Consider the following 25409-nt stretch of genomic DNA (forward strand, 5'->3'; position numbering starts at 1 on the left):
TTTTTTCTCCCTTCTGATCTACTGCTTTATTTTACATATCACTATTTGGGTGAGACTTAAAAGGCTGAATTTGCTTCACCAATGGACAAATTTTGGCCACTCAGAAGTCTTTTTTACTTCCTGCTAGTTTAGGGCAGTTTTGAAATTGGTAAAGCTACAGTTGCTGGAAGGATAAATTCCTGATAAATTCAACATTAATTAAACACCTAGCCAGTTCAAGATTCTTTGTAATGTGCTTAGAATACAAAATGTGGTTGCTATCCATACGGAGCTTACATTTTACTGGATAGATGAGCATTAATGAATGCACCAGATACTGACTAGATGACACATATGTGCCCTTGGACAAGTAGCAAACTTGATGGGCATCAATTTCTCCATTTGGAGAATGCCAGTATTAGGCTACATCATCTTTACAATACTATAATCCATGCTTCTGCTGAGATCCTTGTAAAGTTATAGCTGACAGATTTTGAAAATCTATAGGGTTCAGTTTTGATTCAGATTGGCTGAATGTTTGCTTATTTGTTTTCATCAATCTTCAGTAAGTTTAAATGGTTTAATTTTTAAAATGGGTTCATCTGGGGTTTGGCAGCAATGTTCAGTTTACTGTAGTTTTTGGTTCATAGTTTGTTTCAAGTTTTTGCTTTAAACCGTGAACAGCTTCTGGTTTGGTGATAGAGCTCCTGTTAAAGCAATGCTCCCTTGTGGATCTGAAGGAAAACTCAGGCACAGAGATGGATGAATCCAATTTACATCTGTTGGTGAGGTTGTGTATAGATGCTGCCACTCAGGAAGTGCTGACTTTATATTCTTTAGGTTGCTCTGACTGCCAGTGTGGATGCACCCTTTTCCAAACACATTCGTAAGGATTAATAGGCAATTTAGAATAAGAGACTGCTAAAAGGGCCTTCTTATCTAGTTCAAACCTTCCCATTTCATCAGATAACAGCGAAGCTGAGAGAGGTTAAGTAATTTATCCAAAGTTACTTTATTTGTTAGCAGAACTTCTCAGTGTGGTACAGGGGGAAGAGTGTTATATTGGAGTCAGAGGACCTGAGTTCAAATCACATTGCCACTAATTACCAATGTGACTTCAGGTAAGTCAATTGATCTCTCTGGGCCTATTTCCTCAATACTAAAATGAGGCTGTGGGACTAGATGACCTCAAATATGACTTTGCATTTCTAAATGTATGTTTTTGGGGCCTTTCAAATTATTGGCTTTTGGAAAACCTACATATCATAATCCATTTGCAAATGTTTACCTTACCTCCAAAACCATCCGGGACATATGTTTTAAGCACAATGTTGCAGAAAACAGTTGGCAGTGATAATGGTTTATTCCCTTCATTTCGAAGAGAAATGTGTCTGTAGCCGGCCTGGAGGCCATCGAGGGGGAGGATTCTTTGACCAATCAGCTTGTTGTTGTCATCATACACAGCTATTCTCAAGACAGCCAGATCAGGGAGGATAACCTGTCAATCAAAGAAAAGTTGTTTTCACGGACCTAAATACTACTGTCAGTTCCCGTGTGTCATTGTTCTAGTACTTGGGGCCCCAACCCTATAGCTCTGGCTACTCTACCACCACTGGACAGAATATATATTCACTGAACATATTTAAGATCCTAGCGTCAGATTGATTTTTCATTCAATTGTTGGGAAGTAATTGGTCAAATAGTGACAGCATTTTAGAGCTAGAAAAGAGTGGTTAGAGAATTTAGTCCCATCTGCTTATTTTACTGATGAAGAAAATGAAACGTAGAGAGTGATTTGTTCAAGGTTACATGGCAAGTTAGTGCCAGAACCAGGACTAGCACCCAGGTCCACTTTCCAGTCCAATACTGTTTCTGCTACCCCAGTGCCTACCTCCTGATATTTACGGGTACGGAAAGCACCCTTGAAACAATTACCCATATCTTAAAGAACATTAATCTATGAATACAGGCCGTGTGAGTTAGGACCCTGAAATTTAGAGATTTTAAAGTAGATTTTGGGATATTAAACTGAAAAAAAATTTGCCAGTCATAAATTATAACATATTCTGACCACCCCAAGACATCTTTCACTCCAAACAGAATGACTAGACACAAAAATCTGAGTTTAAATGGTAGAAGCTTTATTCTAATACAAAATAGCAAGACAATAAAACAAACTCCACATATTTTGTACCTTCTGGAGTCAGTGAGGACCTTCTCACTGGCATGGGAGGAGTCGGCTCATCTGGGTCAAGTTGAACACTCTGGCTAAAGATAGGCACAATGGCTTAATGGCCTATGGAAAACCCATCCAACTCCATGGTTCACAATCCTAATCTGAGTTCACGAGGATTTAATGAAAACCTGAGACTCAACTGATATTTAACCACTCCCTCTATGTGTTTCTTAAAAAGTAGAAACTAACTTCGTGGGGGTTCGTGCAAAGGAAAGGGAAAAATTGTTTTGTTCTTTTTAATGCAAGTTGTATTATAAAGTGAAACAGAATTTTAGTTCTAAAATGCTAAAATAAAACAACAACAACAACAGCAAACTCTTCATAAGCCAGGGTGTGGCCGTATTATGAAAAATGGGAAGAAGTTTCTATGTTTCTCAGTTTTCCATGTTCATTACTGAGAGGGTCTGTGGCAGTACAGAAAGTGTTGGAGTTAGAGTAAGACCTGGATTCAAATCCTGCCTCTGATATTTTGTAGCTGTGTGACTATAAGAAAATCACCTAATTATAGGAAAGATGATATATGAAAAAGGAATAAACCTTTTTTTTTTTTTTGGTATGAAACCAGAATTAGGAGGAAAAGGTCATCATTGTAAGGAGGAAAATTCAGGCATGATTTAAGGCCAGGGAGGGGGTAAGCTTCCTAACAATTATATCTATTCAAAAGTGGAAGGAAATGCGTCAAGGATTCTTCCAACAAAGGCTGAATGATGTGGTAGATGGGAATCTTTTTTTTAGATATAGGATGGACTAGGCAGCCTTTTTCAAATCAGAGAGTTGATTCTGTAATCTCTTAGCCTCAGTTTTAATATCTGTAAAATGGGGATAATAATATCTGTAGTTGATAGGTATGTTAAGTGGTTCAAATGAAATAATAAAAATAACAGTAATAACAATTAGCATTTATATAGCATGTAAAGGTTTGCAAAGTACTTAACAAATATTATCTCATTTGATCATTAAAACAACTCTGGGAGGTAGGTGCTATTATCTTCATTTTATAGATGAGGAAACTGAGGCAGACAACAGTTAAGGGACTAGCCCAGGGTTACAAAGCTGGTAAGTGTCTGAGGTTAGATTCGAACTCAAGTCCTCTTGACTCCAGGTCCAGCAATTGTTTTCCAAAAATGTGAAAAGCTCTTTGCAAACCTTAATGTGACATATAAATGTCATCTATTATTATTATTATTATTATTATTATTATTATTTATTAAATACCTTTTTTGGAAATGTTTGTAGAGGTTATGTTTTGGAAATGTGTGTAGAGGTTAAGTTATACCAAGGAACATTTCTCTTGCCAGTAATAGATTCAGCCATGGCAACCAAGAAAACTACAGTTTACAAAGTGATGAAGGATGTGTGTGCATGGTTGTGTGTGTGTGTGTGTGTGTGTGTGTGTGTGTACACACAAACATATATATCAATCAGATACCACCTTACAGAGGATATAGAAATATACAAATATGCACATAACATATATATATGTATATATTTATATCAATCTGATACCACCTTACAGAGGATATAGAAATAGGATTAAATGTTATGTTTAAGGCATTCAGTCCAATAGACACACCAGAGTTCAAAATGGTCTGAATGGGCTAGTTTCATCAGCACTGAGCCTGCTAAACCAACAGGTGGTGGTGAATTGTTAAGCACATTTGCTGGTGTTTAGACCCAGGAAGAAAATTATTTTACTTTAATTAGATACTCTGAACTGTTAGAACCATAAGATCAAGAACTCAAAGAGAAATTAGGGATCAGAGATTTAGAGCTAGAAAAGATTCTAGTTCACCCATCCAACTCATTCCTCTCATTTGTTCAGATGGGAAGAATGAGGCTTGAGAGGTTAAGTGACTAACCCTGGGTCACACAGGTAGCAAGCAAGTGACAGCTGGATTTCACCCCTGGTCCTGTGAATCCCACCCTACTACACCACATTGCCTGTCAACACCATGAGATGATGCTGAGGGAAACAGATTATCTTTGTTGCATGATACATAGAAAATGGCTTAGTGTCATGGCCACCTGGAAAAAACAAATACAAAAACAAAAACCCGTTTCTAAAGAGAAGAAATAATCACTTCGGTGGGACAACAGAACAGTGAGGACAGAAAACAGACATTCTTGGAGACAGCACTGTTGACGCATGGATTTTTGATGAAACTCCAACTGACAATAAATAAATAAAAGAAAAATACAACTGAGAGATAAAAACCAAACATTTGGGATGATGATTGTGATCTCTCTTGGGGCCCAGCATACACTGTTAGGATACACGATGCACACGGTCTACAGGTGGAGGCAGGTGCCACAGGATTGGAAGGAGCAGCACCCTACCAACTTATCCATGGAAAGACACTGACTTTGGATGCAGCTCTGGATCCAGCATCTCACCTGCCCTCTTGGCTGAAGGAATAGTGCAAGATACCAGCCACTGCCAGGGCAGGGAAGGAGACATCTCCAAGGAATGTTGGGGTCCGCCAGCGGGGGCTCATTCTGAGCAGACTGCATACCTGGAGCACAGGCATTGTCAACGAAGAAAGTGGGTTCCCCCAAGAAGGAGGAGAAAGCCAAAAAGAAGGAAAAGCCAAACAGAAAAAAAAATATCATATGACAGCTACAGAACTTATCCATTAGAAGAAGAAGAAGACGACGAAGAAGGGAAGAAAAAAAAAAGCTTGTGGATTAATTCAGCCACTACACCTTATATCTTCTTTGGTCTAAAATATGGCTCAAAAGTTAGTGTACTGAGCCAGACACATTGAAAATATCCTACCTTTCGGAATACGAATGACTCCTCATTGTAAACAGGATTGAGACCGTTGTTCATAACCATACGCGTCCGGAACTCCTTACGTATTGTGTCTGTAGGCAAACCGTACATATCCACTTCTACATACGTACCAATTTTCTTATCGGATAAGAATTGCCCTGATATAACCTGAAATAAAAATACAACTCTGATAAGAGCAGTGTTTGAGTGCTTTAAACACAAACAAACCCAAACACCCCTAACTCTTGAAGCCCCCACAATCAACTACATTAAGACAAGGGCACTGATTTAATAGCTATATAATAGCATTAGATCCAAAACATATATGGGACAATTAGTGATTCTCAAAATGAATAATTCTAGATTAAAAGGAATCATTTCAGCTTAAGACTAAAATCTAGGTCAGAGATGTCAAACATGAAGCCCATTGACCCCAGCCCCAAAATTCCTAATTAGGGCTTGAACCAGATTAAAATGTAATTGGAAAATGTTTGACAAAGTATAATACAACATATATAATATTAAATTGTGATTTTCTAAGTCAGTATGCCACCTGCAAGGATCTGTTTCAATTTGACTTTGACATCGCTGCTCTAGATAACACATATAGTATTAAATAGTGAACAAATTTATGAACTGTAGTCCTGCTAGAGTTGCACAGTGTATAGAGCGCTGGACATGGAATCAGGAAGACCTGAGTTCAAATCTAACCTCAGATTCTTAATAGCTCTATGACCCTAGGGTAACCTGTCTGCTTCAGTTTCCTCATCTGTAAAACGGGGATAATAATAGCACCTACCTCCCAGGGTTGCTGTGAGGATACAATGAGATATATTTATAAAGTCCTCTGCAAACCTTAAAGCACTATATAAAAGCTACCTAAATATTAATTTCAATAAGACTTTTAGCCCTAATTAGGGTTGTGAATCTTCATGGGAATATTTACTGAGCCTGGCATAAGATGCAACATTTATAAAATTTAAACATATTATGAAGTGTATGTTAAAGATTGTAGTGAATATTAAATTGTTTTGAAAAAAATATAAAACATGATACAGATATGGATAGGGAACTGGCCTCAGAGTCAGAAAGACTTCAATTCAAATCCTTACATTGGTTCATTCTATCTTTCAGACCATGGGCATAGTAATTAACCTTTTAAGTAATTAATCTTTTACTGGCATATGATGTAATATTTATAAAATTCAAACATTATGAAGTGTATGTTAATGATTGTAATGAATATGAAAGTGTTTTGAAAAAAATATAAAACATGATACAGATATGGATAGAGAACTGGCCTCAGAGTCAGAAAGACTTCAATTCAAATTCTTACACTGGTTCATTCTATCTTTGAGACCATGGGCATATAAAAAAACAGGCTGCTAATCTGCATTGGTGGAGGAAGATTTCACAATGGGAGTTCCTCCTGTAGATGAAATCACAGATCCAGTAGGGTCAAAACAGAGTTACACTTCATGAATTTTGCTATTTAAAAAAAAAAAAATTCTTCCTATACTAACCAAAGGGGCAGCAAGGTGGCACAGTACAGGACCTGGAGTTAGGAAGACTCCTTTTCATGTGTTCAAATTTGGCCTCAGACACTTATTAGTTGTGTGACCCTGGGCAAGTCACTTAACCCTGTTTGCCTAAGTTTCCTCATCTGTAAAATGAGCTGGAGAAGGAAATGGCAAACCACTCCAGTATCCTTGCCAAGAAAACCCCCAATGGGGTCATGAAGAGTCAGCTATGACTAAAAATAACTCAACAACAACAACAAACATATTAACCAAACATGGTAGTTACATATTAAAGAATAAGTGTTATTTTTCTATTCTATATGTTGTATTTGGAGGTTAGTTTATATTTCAGTGACTGTAAGTCATTTGACAAAGCTTTTTCATAGGGCCTAACATTCAGGACATCTAACTAGTGAACTAATTATAGATGATTTAAAAATATAGCTATAGGTAATATACTTCCTGGGACTTCTTAAAAATATTTATTTTAAGTTTCAATACTAAGTTTTTATAGAACTACATACATTCATGTTTATTAACACAATACAAAGATCAAAGGATGAAATGGTCCAAAGTCAAACCCATTATAAAATGACTATTTCACAGAAATTTATTAACCACAAAGAACAATTATACTTTTGTCCCAGTAGGACTTGTCTTGATATCAACTGGAATATGAATTTCTCCATAGTTCAATATTATCAATTTAAGAATCTCTTATTACATGATCATCTAATCTCTTCTTGAATACTTCCCATGATGGAGAGCTCATTACTTCAAGAGGCATCCTGTTCTACTGCTGGACAACTCTTCCAACAGAATTATAACTACTGGAAGAATTTATTCCATAATGCTTCCTGGTTTCAGAAACCATAAGGAACAGGGCATCTCTTATCATTTATTGGCTCATTTTAAATGAGTAATATGTTATTCCTAATTAGACTAGAGAATGTTATGCTCATCCCATATAAACACAGATGTCTTAAGAGGGAGTGAAATAATAACAAATAAAAAACAAATCAATAGAACCCACTGAGTTTATATGCATCTGCTATAAATACGACTTTTTAAAAGCTAGAGTATAACATTTGGATCACTCTGAAATTTAAGACCAATCTTTACCTGCACTGAACAAGTAGCTGCAATAACACCATCTACAGGTGTTTCAGAGAAAGGATCGAATGTTCTGTCTGGCCGTCGCATGAAATCTGGTTTGAGAAGGTACCTGATATAAAGAAAAACATGAACAATGTTATTTTTATGAGTGTCAGTGACATCTTCATAGCCTTAGTTACTCATGTAGTTGAGGGAAAAGTGGGTTTACCTCCCCCAAGTATTCATATTACTTGTCTGGTCTTCTCAATTTCATCAGACACAGTCAAGGTCAAACTGTCCTTTCCTCTATATACTGTCATTAGCAAACTGTGTACTGAAACCACTGGGATAAAGGCAAGAAATTAATATCTACGTGAAAATGCCAGCCTCAAGATTTTTAAAGATCACAAAATTTTCACTTTGAGTTACCAGAAGAGAAAGGCCAACGTTTATTAGCCTGACTAGTAATCCAAGATGCTACAGAAGCCACATGGGTGAAATCACTGAATAAAAACTTTGGATTGACTTGTTCACTTACTGTTTCACATTCAAAGGTGTCAAATTAATGGATGATCATACTTTTACTTAAAGAAAAATTATTTCCAAGACTTTTCAAAAGAAGAAAATTTAATATATTTTATTCATTTTGTTAAATATTTCCCAATTATATAAAAAATTAGCATTCTTTTTTTTTTTAAATTTTGAGTCCCAACTTCCATCCCTCTCTCGTCGCTCTTCCATCTTTGAGAAGGTAAGCAATATATCAGTTATGCATGTAAAATTATGCGGAACATAAGAAGGAAACATTAGCTGTTGTACCCAGGGTACCATAAAATACAGTATAGTGTAAGTCTCATTTCTGTCATGTAAGAAAGAGTCCAAAGAATTAGGGATTATAAATGCATTCAGGAGTTTCCTGTCTTGCCAATTTTATTCCCAAATATTTACTAAGCATGTAAAAAGTATAAATTTCTGGGACTGCCAAAGCAAAAAAATTATACAATCTAGATCTCAAGAAGTTTACAATCTATTTGGGAGATGAGAAACTTAAGTAAATACCTATGTTACAAGATAAATAATAATTTTTATAGAAGAAACCGAACAGAGTGACTTTAGAGGTTCAAAGAAGGTTCAAAGGTTCAAAGAAGGAGGAACTCAGGAAATCATTACCTGACAGAGAGATTTCAACAGGCAGATATGAAGTTAAGAAGAAATTAATTCCAGGTATGGGAGATGGGAAGCCATAAAAGCCTGGAGGCTAGAGGATGCAGGATGAAATCAGAGAAGAGAAAATAGTCCAGGAAATAAAGTCAGAAAGATATGTTGGAACTAGATTGTGAAAGGGCTTAGATGCCAGAGTAAAGAGTTTCTCTTTTATTTTATAGGCAACAAGGAGCTACGGAAGGCTTTTGAGAGGATTTATGAATTGTCAGATGTATGAATTAGGAAGGCTTGTGTGAAGACTTAACATGAAAGATGGATTGGAAAGGGGGAGAAATTACAGTCAAGACCAATTTGGTCTCTATTAGAATGGTTTAACCCTTCCTCTTTTCCTCCTCCCCTAGGGAGTAGGGTTATAAGAGCCTGGGTTAAGATGATGGCAGTATGTGCAAAGAAAAGGAAACAGGGTTGAAAAATACTGTGGGGATAAAATCAACAGAACTGGGCAATGAATTGGAAAGGAAAAGGAAAAGGAAGAGTCCCAAAAAAAAAAAAGCCTGTTGGAGAACTTCTAAAGATGTAATCAACAGAAACAGAGAATTTAGAATGAAAGGTAAGTATGGGGGTTGCTGCGAAGATTATTACTTCTGTTTTGGACATATTGAGTTGAAGCATTGGCAAGACAGTCGACAATGCCCAGTAAGTAACTGAAAATGCAAGACTGGGAGTGAGGGGAGAAGATGGAGCCAGGAAGAGAGTTAGAGGAATTAATTGTGATAATTGAAATTATGAAAGTGGATGAAGCTGCCAAAGGAAAGAATGTGGAGAGAGAAAAGGGCCAAGGACAAAGCCTTGTGTGTGGGGTGGACCCTGCTTAGGCTGAAGAAAGGGAAAAGGAACCCAACAGAAACAAAGGAGAGGTAAGAAGAGCACAGAAGACAAGAAAGAAGGGAATACCAACAGGGAGAATTGGTCAACAGTGTCTGATCTTGCTGAAAGGTCAAGAAGGGTACCTTGTACAGAGAAATTTCAATAAAGCAATAAGGAAAGAATCAATTAATCAATAAACATTTATTAAGCTCCTACTATGTGCCAGGCACTGTACTACATGCTGGGTATAGAAACACAAAAACAAAATACAGTCCCTGTCCTCAATGCGCGGGGGGGGGGGGGGGGGGAGAAGGGACAAGAAGAGATGGTACCTGATGAGGGATTATGGTGGAGAAGTCAATCAGAGATGTACCAAAGTAGTGCAGCCACGTGAGAAATGAGGAGTCTGAACTGAGCTCTCCTTAAAGGTAGGTGTGGGGTTTATATCTCCACCTTCTAATCAGAAAGGCAAAGGGTAGTGATGAGGTGGAAGGACGTGGAAAGAAGCCAGACTGCAGAGGGTTGAGGAGTAGATTTGTTCCGAGGAAATGCCATCGGTTATAGTCTAATCTTCCTGAAGTTTTAAAAATCAATCAACAGACATTTTTTTAAAAAGTGACTACTCTGTGACTTTCTGGATTACACTATGGATAAAAACACAGAAAAAAGATAGTTTCCTACTCTCAGGGACCTTGTCTTCAAGCAACGAAGGGGAAGAGTAAAACAGAAGACAGGGAGAGGCATGAAAGGTCAAGTACTGTAGTAGACAGTGTGCTGAACTGGATGTCAAGAAGACTTAGCTGAAATCAAATGAGATAATATTTGTAAAGCGGGTAGCACAGTGCCTGCCATGGAGTCAGGGCTTAATAAATGCTTGTTCTCCACCACCACCCCCCCCCCCCCCCCCCCGCCAATTATTAGCCATGAGGCCATAGACATATCACTTTACCTTTCTAAATAAAATTGAGATAATTACTCTTGCAGTGCTTAGCACAAAGAGTTTCTGTAAGACTCACTTGTATGCAAAACACTGCAAAATTTAAAGCCCTACATAAATGTCAATTATTATTAATGGAAGAATGTTTGAACATCATTCTTACTTCCATTCTATTTATCTATAAAATAAACGTTTTATTTTATCATTCGGTTGTTCAGTTGTTTTCAGTCATATCCAACTCTTTGTGATCCCGTTTGGGGTTTTCTTGGCAAAGACACTGGAGTGATTTGCCATTTCTTTCTACAATTGATTTTATAGATGAAGAAACGGAAGCAAACAGGGTTAAGTGACTTGCCCAGGTTCACATCGCTAATAAGAGCCTGATGTCAGATCTGAACTCAGGAAGATGAATCTTCCTCACTCCGGGCATGGCACTCTATCTACTTCACCACTTAGCCCATATTTTATATATTATGTTATTATTTAGGGATATTTTTAAGGATAGGTGAGACCTGGATTTCCAAGTACTGTATATACGTGTATATGTACATGGATATGTACATGTGTATGTCTGTGTATATGTATATACATATATATATATATGTATATATGTGTATATATTTGCAGGCAGAGGAAAAGAAGCCAATAGAGAGGGAGAAATTAAAGATGAAAGAGTAGAGATGATTGATCACATCAGGGCTTTTAAGGCTATTTGTAAGGCACACAGGTATTTTGGCAGACTAAAAACAAAGGTCTGACCATGTCACTACCCTGCTCAATGGAACTCTGGTGGCTTCTTTCTGCCTTTAGGATCAGACATAAACTCCTCCGCTAGGCTTTAGAAGCTCTTCCCAATCTGGGTCAGTCTACTTTTCTTCATCACTCCCCTTCCACATCCTCAACATTGTAGCTAAACAGTGCTACTTGCTGGTCCTCAAAGAGGATGTTCTATCTTTCACCCCATGCCTTTGCCCAGACTGTCTCCACCCTGTAAACCCCATCTCTCTGAATCAAAACTTAGCTCAAATGCCACCTCTTACAGGAAGCTTTTCCTGACCTTCTTTGCAACTAATGCTTCTCTCCACCCACTCTACCCCTTTCCTTGCATTTACTTTGCATATGTAATGTCATTGGTCCTCTTCTAAAAGGAAGGATGAACAACAACAATTTTCTGTTTTCTTATATGAACACCTGTCCTTGAGGGCAGGGGGAAGCTAGATGGTGCAGTGGATAGAGTGCAGGGCCTGGAGTCAGGAAGTCCTGAGTTCAAATATGACCCCAGACAGCTGTGTGACCCTGGGCAAGTCATTTAACCCTATTTACCTCATTTTCCTCATCAATAAAATGAGCTGGAGAAGGAAATGGCAAACCACTCTAATATCTTTGCCAAGAAAACCCCAAATGGTGTCACAGACAGTCAGACACAACTGAAACAACTGAACAACAACCACCACCTTGAGAATAGGAACTGCTTTATTTTCATCTTTGTCTGCAGTGCCTAGCAAAGTACCCGGCACATCGTTGGCCCTTAATAGATGATTACTGATTGACTTACTGGCCTGACTTCAATCAGGAGACCTGGGTTTTAACTCTGTTTCTGCTTTACCTTGAGCAAGTTATTTTCTCCTTCCTCTCAGCTTCCTTATCTGTAAAATGAGAAAGTTGGAGTGGATGACCTATTTGGTCTCTTTTAGCTTAGAAATTCTGTGATTTCTGAAAATAATGCTGAAAGATACTGATTCATATCCAAAACTGAGCAGAAAAGACATGCTATCTAACATTAACTAAAATGCCATTGTAAATCTAATCTGGTTTTAAAAATTTTTTAATTAAATTTAATTTTTTACTAACAGCATAAATTCCTAAAAATTTAGTTGATAAAACTCAAAGTGAAAGACTTGAGGAGAATATCAATGAGAAAAGAGCCATTGTAACAACATGTCTAATGCTCCGTTTGAGGTTCTACTCTAGCTCAGCATATCTGTGTAATCAATTTGTGCAATGGTGGGTAACAAATGAGAGCTGTGGCTTTAAAATAGAATGACAGCCTCTTGATGTCAGCTGGGTGCATCAAGGCAGCCCTTCTGATGATAGGCAGCAGAGAGGGAGATGTGGAATTAGATCCATCCTGCCAACTCAGCAGCTTTGCCCAGGCTGCAGCTGTCAGGAGCTTCTCCTCTCCCTATAATGTAGTTTCTTTGGGGTCAAAAGCACCCATAACCCAAACAGAAGAAAGAGTGCTGAGGAAGTTGCACACTTAAAAATTTAACTTATTCTCACACTGGCTTTGATTAGAAGAAAGCAATTTCCTTCAGAGTGACAGTGCTTTATTCTCATGTTAAAAATAATCAGTAAAAAGGACAATAGATTTAAATCCATTACACTAAAGCAGGTTTTAGTTAAATTTTGGTAGGAAAAAAATCTTAATTTTTACTGTCTATATAAATATGAAAACCCAAGTCAGTCATGTCAAGGCCTGAAGTATACTAAACCAGCTTGTCTCTAGGAAACATCTTTTCTGGGCCTAAAGACAGGCCCACAGAACCAGAGGCTCTCAAAGTCCTTTACTACAAAGTCTGGTTACTATCCCAAAAGGGAGTCTTGATTAGGGATTGAAGGAGGCTCGTGCTTTCTGGTCCATCCAATGGCCTTAGCTCTAAGCCAGCTGGATGTGTGTGGTGGAGGAGGTCCTAATCCGGAATCAATTGGAAAAGTATTCTCACCTTCGACAGGGCCATTGCTACGTCACCAGGATCTGGCAAGGAAAGAGTGGAAAGCTAATAGGGTATCTGAGTGGGTGGGTGCTGAGAAAAGTGAGAATATGGAAAAAAACAAACCTAGTTTGGGTACCAATAATGAAATTTAAGAAAATAAAACTCTTTTAGGTAACTTTCTCTGTTTTATTGTGTTTCTTTGGGAATACAAGGAAATATAAAAAATCAATTTAAAAGCTGGGTGTCCCATGGATGAATCTCCATTTTCATATTCAGAGAAGTGGACTTGGAAACAATGAAATGTAAGAAAAAAACTGAGGTAAATTTCTTTTTTTTATCATTTTTCATTAGGTATTTAGGGAAGTAGCTTTTGAAATCAGGTCTTTTGTAAAAGTCAAATGTGCTTGTATGCTATATTTACTCGCCTTCTCTGCCCCCACTCTCACCAAAATTAAAATATAAAGGATCCTTAGATTTATTCCTGAGGTTTTCATGCCACAGATAGTTTTGAGGGATGTTCTTTGATCCACATTCTGATATTTTTATAAAACCATCATGATTCACTTGCTGGAGGTAGAAAATAGGAAGACCACTTCCTCATAGAAATGCACTGGATTTGAAGTCAGATAACCTGGTTCCAATCCCAATTCTGTTATTTACTACTTATATGACAAGTCACCTAATTTTTTTGTGACTCAATTTCTTTATTAGTAAAAGGAGCGAGTTGGATGAGATATTTCTTAAGATCCTTTCCAGCTCTGAATTGTGTTACTTGAACAATTCATTCAACCTTCCTGGACCTCAGTTTTCTCATCTCTAAAATGAAAGTGTTGGACAAACTATAGAGATTCTTTCATTTGTAGGTCTATGATCGGGGGAGGCTCAAATGAGATAATGGATGCAAAGGGCTTTGTAAACTTCTTAAAGTTCTATATAAATACCAGGTGGTATCATTATTATTATTATTAGCCTTTAGTCACTAGGCCTCCAATCTGGTGATGATTTCATTCTCTGAGCCTCCTACTGCATTCCTGTGGAGCTCAATGTTTATAGAGCAATACAAGGGTATGCTGGTAAATATTTAACTACCAGGTTCTCGGGGGGAAGATTGAGGGGGACATAATGTATGCCCACACTTGTAAGTTTAATCTGCATTATTAACATTTTCTTACATCTAAACAATAAATCAATCCCTGATTTACAGCAATAGCCAATTTCTGGGGTATAAATACTCACGCTGAAAATTTCACAATTGTCTCTGCCAAACCTGTTAGAACTGGCTACATCATAGTCTTAGAAATACTGCTTTCTGGAGGCACTGCATGTGGGTGGCAGCTTTATGAACCACAGGCTGACAGCTGAACTTGACCCCTAGAAAAGGCAAATAAGCTATCCAATGGTGATGGCCTTTTGCTTTTCCCATCAGTAGCTGCCTTGGATCTTTCTGGCACTCAGGCTAAAAGGAGAAAGGGTGGAGAGAACTACACAGGATGACTTTCCATATTTTCCCTCATTCATAACAAGATGATCTTCCCTTCTTTTCAGGTGATAAACAAGTTTGGGATAAGGAGGGATTAATTTTGAGCTTCTCAAAATCAATTCTTTAAGTTGGGCTGACTCTTGGACAAATCTCTGTTTTTCATGTCTACTATAGTTCTTGAGTTTCTGTACATTTCAGATAAACAAATAAACAAGCTAAAGACTGAGGCCTAAACCTTTAGTAAGGAACAGGAGCCAGTCCAATACCAACGCCCATTTTGTCTTTGTTTCTATTGGTGGAGCTTTGCACAGAATGAAAAATCTGAGTTTTAGAAGGGAACTTAGAGGCCATTTCATCCAATGCATGCCTGAACAAGAATCCCTTCTACAACACTGCCAACAAGTGGTCATCTGGCCTTCTCCTGATGACCTCACCCAAAGAAGAAACCCCTAACTCTTAAGAAAGCCTATTCTACTAGGGTGTAGCTCTCTGTAATCATCAGAAAATTTTTTCTTTACATTGAAATTGAATTTTCTGCTTTGCCTCTTCTGCCTCATTCATTCTAGGTTTTGCTCGCTGAGACCAAGTAATAACGATAGCTAACATTTATATAGCACCTTGTGATTTAAGTATTATTATTATTATTAACCTCATTGTACAGATGAGAAAACTTAAGCTGAGAAAATTAAGTGTCTTTCTCTGGTTGACAACGTAAGCATAAGAGACAGTGTTGAACTCAGGTCTTCTTGACTCTAAGCCCAGCACTTTATCTGCTATACCAACAGATGCACAAATCTAATAATTTTTCTTACAACAGACAATTCTTCAAACACTTGAAGATAGCTTCACGCTCCAACCTCCCCAAATCTTTTCTTTTCCAGGATAAACATTCCTATTTCCTCTTATACTCATTTGCCATAATCTGAAGAACCTTCACTATCCTGATTACCCTTCTCCAGAACCTTTCCAGCTTATCAATGTCCTTCTCAAAATGTGACACCAAGAACTGACTATACTCTATTTTTCAAATGGAGGAAGACAAAAGGCTTAGGCAGAAGGCCAGGAAATTATATATCCTAGTGCTCACTAAACATATGTCTCCATTATAATTTTAATTCCTAAAAGGAAAGAGAATGAGTAAATGTAATCTCTGTGAAGATGTGCAAAATCATTCTGTTAACCCAAACCTGGAGTAGTTACCCCATGAATGAACCATGAGTGGGCATCCCCCAGTCAGCTGCCCAGAAGCACTAAGATATATGCATTAGCACCTCTTACCTATCACTTCATCCTAATGTGCAAAGTGGTCAGGGCCTAACCTCTCCTCATAGGATGGGTCACCATTGCTTCTTGATATCTGATGATGTAACAGTATGACTGATTCAGAATACTTATATTCCAGATTTTGACTTCTTAAAATGATTTATGGGCTATGATAAGCACTTTTAGATGAGATCAGCAGGTATCATAGTATAAGTAAAAGAGCACTAAATTTCTTGATTCCTACTTCTACACTTGCTATCAGTGTGAATTTGAGCCTCAAGCTTCACTTTCTCTGACTCTTAGTTTTTTCACTTGCAAAAAATAAAAATAATTAATTAAATTAAAATCACTGATAACTTGGAGGTTGGAAGCCAGATTGCAAAGGATTGAGAGGAGAGGAAGTGGAGTCAAAGAGTGTATGCTTCTTTTTCTAGATGTTGGCTGAGAAAGGGAGGAGAAATGTGGCAATAACTTGAGAGGATGGCAGAGGTTAATGAGTTTTTGTTTGTTTCTTTTTAAGGATAGGAGAGACTTGGACGCATTTGTAGGCAATCGGGAAAGAACCAGTAGATAAGGAGATAATGAAGATGGGGTAGGAAGATTAGAAAAGGGGATGATTTGTGGGGCAATATGTTGGAGAAGATGAAATGGGATAGATCAAGGGTTCACCAATGGGGACTGATCTCTATGAGAAGGTTCACCTTTTCATCAGACAGTAAAGGAAAGGAGGAGAGAGTGAGGGATGTTGTCAAGGAGTTGTTGAATTTAAAATGTACACAAAAGGAAGTAACCTCACTTGCTTTATGTGTAATGCAAGGTTTTTTAATCCTTGGTTTGTTTAGTAGATTAAAACTATGTATTTTGCAAATGTAAATCTATCTAGGAAATTCATTTTTTGTCTTGTCTTTCACACCCGAATTTAATTTGGCAACATGTAATTAAAAGTGACATGGTTTTATTAAACCTATAATACAGGGCCTTGAGACAGTAACAACAGTTTAAATCACATTACTCACCCACATGATCCATTATATTCAAATTTTCCCTGATTCAATTGCATCGCTAAATCTGTCAAGAGACAAAAATAATTTAGCATCTTCTCTCCCTGGACAATGGAGATTTTGAAAAGCCGTCTTTCATAATAGAAATCAGATGTACAGCCTGGGGAGAACAGTTAGCTTAAAAAAGGATGCTTCTGGCATGCCACAAAGAAACTCGAGAATTTGGGGTAAAAATAAAAAAAATAAACATCACCAAATTTTACAAAATTGAAATAAACTTGTGTCAGAGCTTCGAGAAAACGAGTTATTCATGGTGATTTTAAAGTAATACTTTGAAATTTTCATGATTTTCTTTTACATTTAATGAATGTAAATTTTACATTTAATGAATGTAAATTTATTTTCCTGAAGCTCTGATCAAATACTCAGTTCTTTAAAATAATTTGCCCTTAAAAAGCAACCTGGGCATTATCTTCTCAACCTACTTATCAGCTAAAGTTGGAAGCACAATTTTTAATGGGCTAGCTACATGACCTTCACGACTCTATTAGCAAGGCCAATAATGTGGCCACAAAAGGAATAATGTGAATGTACAGTCTGGCTAGATAATGAGTCTCAAGGGACTAGACAAGAATCATATACCAAATAACACCTAGTTTTAGAGCAGAACTTTGAGGAAAATTCTTCTAGAGCAGGAGTTCTTAACTCAAGGACTTGTGAATATAATGGAATTTCATCATACTTTAACAAATGATGAATATCTTGACAAAAATTGACGACACTGTACATTAACATAATTTGTTTACTTTGTATTCCTATATATATTTCATCTTATACATTTAAAAAATATTCTGAGAAAGGGTCCATAGGCTTCAACAGGCTACCAAAGAGGTCCATGACACACACAAAGTTAAGAATGCTGGGTCTAGAAGATTTTTACACCAGCAGGATGGATGTGAGATTTTAAAATTTTTGGCAATCAAAGCCACGTTCTTGTTTTCTAAATGGTTGACAGAAGGATAAAAGAGACTGACTGAACATAGTTGGATTATTGGTGGGATTCTCTTCTCATTCCAACCTTCACCCCCACCACACATCATAAATGCTTTTCCCATTATTTGATTACACATCAATGTATCTGATGAAGTAAATGATAAATGTGCTGATAATTAAAGATATCTTGAGCCCTTCTAAAGATAGCTAAAGTGACCTCTGGTGCCAATTTAAAAAGTCTCTGACTATACTAATGGTCTATGGCAGCACAAAAGCTTAGATCTTGCATTGAGCCTTGTACAAGAGGGTACTCAATAAGTACTTTTGGTTGCTGAAAGTTAACTATAACAATAATCGTTAACATTTATACAGAATGTTAAGTACTATTTATATGGTTTGCAAAGCACTTTACATATATAATCTCCAGTGTTCTTCACAATAACTGCTGGGAGGTAGGTGCTATTATTATTCCCATTTTACAGGTGAAGAAATTGAGGCTGAGAGAGGTTAAGTGCTTGCCCAAGGTCACAAAACCAATAAATGTCCAAGGTAGGATTCAAACTCAGGTTTTCCAGAGTCCAAGTCTAATATTCTACCCACAATCCCATCGAGCTACCTGTATGATCAGTCTTTTTCAAAGAAAAGCAAATGCAACATTATGAAAAGTAACAGATGAATGAGTGGAATATTTTGTCTTTAATCAACATAGGCTGATTCTTAGAGTGTGGTGAGTGATGAAAATGGGCAAGAACTGACTGAGTGACAGGGAAGAAATGTAATTTATCCACATCTAGCCAATCAGAATGTTGCTGTTAGAAGAAAACAGTTTTGGTTTTAGGAAGAAAACTAAATGGATAGAATTTTTATTTTTTCTCTTTTTAATAAAATCACACAAATTTTCAGTCTGTTAAAGATAAGCAATAAATAATAGACACGCATCTGTATCTTTAAAAAAATGATCCTAGTCTCTTAACCCAAACTAAAAAGAAAAAATATAGACAAAACCACTCCCTCAATCCTTCCAAGGTAGAAATCTCATTCTATACTCTATACTCCAGTTTGGACGTGAGTCCATAATTATAGGATCACTTAGGTTCCTTCTAACCCTGAACTCTTTCTGATTCTATCCTATTACTAGAACAAGGTCCTTCTAGTACTTACAGAAAGAAAACTCCATGGACAAGGTTTATGGTAGGTTTGTCATCAATGGATTTTTTTTTCTAACACAAGTTTTTTTTTTTTAATGAGGTTCTGTATACTGTTTATTTTTTTATATTTGCTGAATGTGAACAAAGGACTAAGAATTGTGTAAAGGCAGAAATAGGCAAGATTCTTTAAAAAATAGCAAAGGCTTTTCAAATTCTTTCCATTTACTTTTACCCTTGGAAAGCAGGAAGACAAATCTGATTTATAAGAATGGGAATTTAGAAAAATGGAAAGTGGATAATGTAAGGACACATAGCAAGAGATCTGTGACTCTGTATAGGAAAATGTTGCTATACAGTGAAATGTATTATCTCTAACAACTGACTCTTTTCTTACTTTCCCAAAACACTTCCAACGTGACATTAAGACATATGTCTGTTTCCCTTCAAAAAATGCTAAAAGCAAACTGATGGCATCTGTTGGCACAATGCTATCAGAGCTTTCCTCTGGAACTTGGGTTCACTGGACATCATCTCGTACCTGGGGTTTGATAGTTCAGTGATACCATCTGGCAGCCAGCGTTCCAGAAAATCTGAGGCATGTAATTACTGGAATCCACTCGGCCTCCCTTGGGATAAATCCGACTCATTTGCCGTTTATTATAACTGTGTAACTAATTAAGGAAAATGGAATAAGAAGGACTAAAGCAACAATAATCAACTTAAAACAGACCAGAGGATTTCACACAGCTTTGTATACATCCATTACATAGACAGGATATATCTTTTAAAATGTAGCTTATGTGGAATTCAGAATTCATTAGTAGAAGATTCCATACTACCCAAATGGAATGTTGGTGGTTGGCAATCTACTTTCTATTTACTAGAGAATTCATAGGGTATTTATTCACAATGAGAAGAAACTCACATACAAAAAAGAAAGAAAACAGCTAGCTATTATTCTCTTATCACAGAAGGATACTTCACAAACTCAATTGCATGCGTCTTCAAATAACCTAGTCCAACTGATTCATTAAAAGAAGACATGTTGTAATGAATATTACGTTCTGTAAAAGAAAAGAAATATCCCTTTAGAGGCACTGCCATCAAACAGTCCTACATAAGCCAACACAGAAGTACAACCGCAGTTTGTAACATTAAATTTCACTAAGTCTGTGCTACTTTACCATATTAGCAACTCCTAAGTTATAGAGACCAATATTGTACTTCAAAACAATTCTCCCTCCCCTTAATTCACATCAGAATTTAAAAAAAAACAATATTTTACTTTTTCTCAATTATATGTAAAGACAGTTTTAAACATTCATTTGAAAACAAAAATGTGAGTTCCGAATCACAACAGATTTTTTACATAAAAATAGCAATAAACTTGAGGAGCCAGTAAAGAATTTGTATAATGCCCCAGCCAAATTCCATGTCCTCTGTATAAATGTTCCTCAACAATGGTGATTACCACCACCCCATAGCAAGTGTTATTTCAGGGAATGTTTAAACACTTTACACAACTATGAATCAATGGAATCTAGTTGATATAGAAAAGTCCTTTGAAAATATAGCTAAATGATAAATATGGCCATGCTGTGTGAGGAGCTACCTTCTTAACCTGCTCCTAGTAACTGAGAGCCACCATGTGGGCGATTAATGGAATAACAAGTTAATCACAGAGCAGGCCTGGGATTTACTACCAATGGACAGTCTATTAAGCCAAGTCTCTACATCCTTTCTCCCCCAGCCAAGAAAAAAAAAAAGAAAGAAAGAAAGAAAGAAAATGCACTAAATCAGATTCCAGCATTGCAAGATAGCACGAGGCAAAGCAGACAAATATAGCTATTATATTTAACCTTTTATGTTACCTTCTGCTACATTGAAGCCCTGAAACTTTACAGGCTGGGCATAGTTGATCATTGTGGATAAATATGGGTGAATATTGGTTGTAGCGCCCACATATTTGTAGGATGCCATCCATGCCTGCTCATCTTCCACAGTTACTAATCCCTGAAAACATATTTAAAGGAATAAATACTTTTCATTTCTTCTGTAGTGCTTATTAAATCTATCATCCCAACGCAGATTTTTTTTGGTAAAGATTAAATTATAGAAAACTGAAAGATTATAATTTTTCTTCCTCTAATAAGTGGGCGAAGTTGCAAATGTTTTCATTAAGGCCATGTATATGCTGATTTCAAATAATGGAGGTAGTAACATGAGATGTTTCATTGTATTAACAAAAAAAAATTATAATTGTTTACATTGCCACAGCACTTTAAATTTTCACAATGCTTTCACAAACGTTGTCTCAGTGATCTTCACAACAGCCCTGTGAGGTAGGTAAGGCAAGAATAATTACTCCCAATTTGACAGATGAGAAGACTAAGGCACAGAGAGGTCGACTAACTTTCCTGGTGTCATTGGATAGGTGAGCACAAGAGCTGAGATTAGATCCCAGATCTGCTGATTCCTAGCCTCAGGCTTCTTCATTTATTATACTGTATTAGCAACTAGTTTATGACTTATGAATGAAACCTCTTCTTAAAATAATATGGCATCTTGCTATATCTAATAGGTTGAGATTGCATCAGGTCATATGGAAAAAGAAAGAAGTAATCTGTTTGCTGTCCAGGAAATTCAGGGTATAAAAATAAAGCTTCTAAATAACAAAATTAGCTTTAAACAAATAAAAGAACAATAACTTCACTGAAAACTTTGAAGAGTGATATTTAAAGGCTGAAAAAGCTACTCGATAATGGATTGAGGCCCCAACTCCCCAGACTATGAGCTGTGTATTAACACACAAATCCACAGGTCTTGTCAGTAAAATGAATAACTAAATTGACTTTTTTAATGAGAAAGTCAAATTGGTTGCTTGGTCCCTTTGCCTGGTGAATTCAGTTCAAACCATCTAAAGGGCTTCTTCATTGCATGCCTGAATTGGTATTCAACACCTGCTATTAGCACCAATCATGATGTACAAAGCAAGTTCTTTAGCCTGTCTTGAGGTTGTGATCCATGTCTTTTACTGTCTGTGCTTTCTCATACTGTTTAATGCAGTTTCTTACGTAGAGTAGGTGCTCAGTTAGTAGTTAGTGATCACAATAATGCCCTATACTCAGAGTGTAGACTGAGAAACAAAAAAAGAAATTTGGACATGGTCAATGAGGGAATTTGTTTTGCTGGATCATCCATTTCTGTAAAAGGGGCTTTGTTTTTCTTTCTTCTTTAATGAGGGTGGGAGGAGAGGAAGAGACATGAGGGAGAGAAGGCATATTTTCACTGACTGAAAGAAATAAAAAATTTTAAAATTATGGCCTGATCTTCATTTGTGTTTGTTACAATGCAATTATAATTTTTGCTTGCTACCCAAATTAAAAAAAAATAAAGGTGAGATGAATATCTCCATAGCATGCCAGACTGACTTGAGGCTGTGGCTTATGGAATCAGTGTCTTTGCTTTACATTCATAACAAATTCATTTGGCAAGCACATCATTTTCATCTTTATGAAAAAAAAAATTAAAAGTAAATTAAGGAACCTAACTCCACAAAATGTTCTTTCTCTGCAGTTAAGTCAACATCTAATTTCTTTTCAAATAAAAAAGGTACTAATGTTTAATTTGAGAAGTGCTAGCAATTAATGTTCTTAGGTCAGGTCAATGTTTTAGAGTATCAAGATAATTATGTAGTCTTTTTTATTAGCCCAGAGTTTCTTTTAATTCAGTTTCATGGGGGTAGATCTAATGACCTACTGGGTCATTTTTTATTTCTTATTTTAATAAGCTGATCCTGAAGGCCTAGGTTTACCTGAAGGCCTAGGTTTACATGCTATAGCACTGAATGATAAGAATACGTTGTAATCAATCATGTTCCTTTCTTTAGGGTAAGCATTAGTGCAAATTAATTATGCCTAAGCATGGCCATTATGCTTGGTTAATGTGTTCTTTTGGTATGATTTCATTAGGCTTTAATCATTTCCATATCTTGGAAGGTTTTTTTTAATATTATGTATAATGAAATATAAATGTTATATTTGAAAATAAGAAGCTTAAATTTCTCTGAATAGAGAAGAGCAATTTAAGGACTGAATACTTCCATGAAAATATACATATAGGATTGTATAAAATTAATCAAATAAAATTATTTCTGTAAGTAGAGGAAAGTAGAAATTATAGGGAATTCTTTTTTTTTTTTGGTTACCTTTTTATTGTTTTCATGTTCAAGGTCTTCTGCAGCCTAAAGAGAAAAAAAATTGTATTTACCCCTCCAAACTGCAAAAACTAAAATTACCTTTTACATATTTATGTATGTGTGCTGAGAAACACAAACACACATAATATATTAGGAAATCTGTTTCTTCCAGAATAGGAAGTATTTTCCAAGATTTTTTCAGTATAGAAATGGATAAACATTTATAGTGCAATTATTTTGAATATGTCCCAGTAGCATGTAAGCTCCTTGAGGTCAATGATTATTTTTAATTTTGCCTGTGTATTTCCAGCAGCACAGTGCCTAGCACTTAGCAGGTACTAAATACTTAATTGCTTAATAAATGATAATGCTTATTGGACTGGAATGAAATGATGTAAATATGTTTCATTTATAGACAGTAAGGAGGGGTAAGTTAATATCAGTACAATTTTTTTTTTTAGTAAGGAATGGACATTTTAAAAAAGATGGGACATTTCATTGTCTGGGATTGTCCTAATTTTATTGTCCTATGATTTTCTTTTACTTAAAGCTTTACTTTTATATTTTGAGGCATAACTATCAAATAAGTTGGTTAAGTATGGTTGCAGAGAGAACTATTAAAGAAGTACCTAATAAAAATGAGCACGCCTCCCTAACATGTAAGACATATAGTAAGCATTAAAATAAATGGCTTTTTGTTTTATTTTTTATTTAATATTGAGAGCAGAGTCTGATGAAGGTTATTGACAGTCGGGTGGGGAGAAGTGCCTCAATCAGGGGAAAAACAATGTAAAATTGTTTACATTTAGCATAAGACGTTTCTCAAGTCTATGAATGTAAGACTATCCAATACAGCCACAATCATCAAACTTAAATAAATGAAGTGATTTGAGGCTGTAGCTTATGGAAACAGTGCCTTTGCTTTATATTCATACCACATTCATTTGGTAAGCACGTCATTTTCATGTTTATGAAAATTTGGTGTCAGAAGACTTGGATTCACATATTTTAATACCACACTCTAAGAATCCCAGTTCCATTACTTACCACCTGTGTGACCTTGGCCAAGTTATTTAACATCTCTGAGCCTCAGTTTCTTCATCAGTAACAATAGGGGATGTTGAATTGGAACGGGGGTTCTTAACATTTTTTGTGTCATGGACCTCTTTGGAAGTCTGGTGAAGTCTATAGAACCCTTCTCAGAATACGTTAAACACGTAAAATAAAATAAGTAGGATTACAAATGAAACTCTATTGAAATGCCATTATCAAAATATTTTTAAAAACAAGTTCATGGACCCATGGTTAAGAATTTTTGGACTAGATAATTTATAACATCCCTTCCAGATTTGTGTCCCCAGCTCTCAGCACAATGTCTGGCATAAAACAGATGCTTAATAAATGTTTTATTCACTTGACTTGACTCAATCTTATGCTTCTATGGTCTTACATTGTATGTTCACTCATGATCAGCCTTATTATAAAAGTAGTTCACGCCTTTTTTTTTTTTTTACTGGGTTATTGGGGAGATGGAAGAAGGCATGCTAAAATAAGACTATTGAAGAAGCACCAGAACAGTGGCCTAAGAGTCAGAAGACCTAAGGTCTGACTCCACTCTTACGCAGACTAGCTACGTGATGTTGGGCAAATTACTTACCCTTTCTTTGGACTCAGTTTTCTTATACATGTGGAGTTTGCATTAAAGAACTTCTAGTCCTTTCCAATCATTTTTGGAGGTTCTATGATCACATTTGGATCCTATTTTCTAGCCTGAAAAAGTTTCAATGTTTTTGTGACAGTTTTGGTATTCTGATACCACCTTGATCTTTGTGTTTTAGTCTATCCTATAAGGCAGATGCTTCCTTAGTAGCCTGGCTTTCTAGTGATGCCTTAGGTACTCTTAATGATAGCTCCTTATACTCTTACTGTCCTAGATAACTAGGAAGGGTCAACTTCACCATTTGAATTCTGTGTGTGTATATTTCTTCTCCATGGAGTAGCTGGTTTCCAAAATACAGAGGAAGGGGCTTGTGGCAATAAT

At 36.4% G+C, this 25409-nt stretch overlaps 1 protein-coding gene across 8 annotated transcripts in view; it reads right to left on the reverse strand.

Annotated features, from left to right (window-relative positions):
* PLCB4 (phospholipase C beta 4) overlaps positions 1 to 25409 on the reverse strand; it is a 473095-nt gene that overhangs the window by 57433 nt on the left and 390253 nt on the right. For 6 of the 8 annotated variants that reach the window (XM_027840353.1, XM_027840351.1, XM_027840357.1 and 3 more), the window contains 8 exons: positions 23378 to 23413; positions 21042 to 21183; positions 20150 to 20234; positions 19709 to 19833; positions 17045 to 17096; positions 7631 to 7733; positions 4992 to 5156; positions 1273 to 1477 (listed from right to left, as the gene is read on the reverse strand). In XM_027840353.1, coding sequence (XP_027696154.1) covers positions 1273 to 1477; positions 4992 to 5156; positions 7631 to 7733; positions 17045 to 17096; positions 19709 to 19833; positions 20150 to 20234; positions 21042 to 21183; positions 23378 to 23413 — 913 coding nt within the window. The remainder of the gene's footprint in view (positions 1 to 1272; positions 1478 to 4991; positions 5157 to 7630; positions 7734 to 17044; positions 17097 to 19708; positions 19834 to 20149; positions 20235 to 21041; positions 21184 to 23377; positions 23414 to 25409) is intronic. The other 2 variants (XM_027840358.1, XM_027840355.1) reach the window with 1 other exon arrangement.

This window comes from Vombatus ursinus, unplaced genomic scaffold, assembly GCF_900497805.2.
Source record: "Vombatus ursinus unplaced genomic scaffold, bare-nosed wombat genome assembly UNPS02014841.1, whole genome shotgun sequence".
Taxonomy (NCBI): Eukaryota; Metazoa; Chordata; class Mammalia; order Diprotodontia; family Vombatidae; genus Vombatus; species Vombatus ursinus.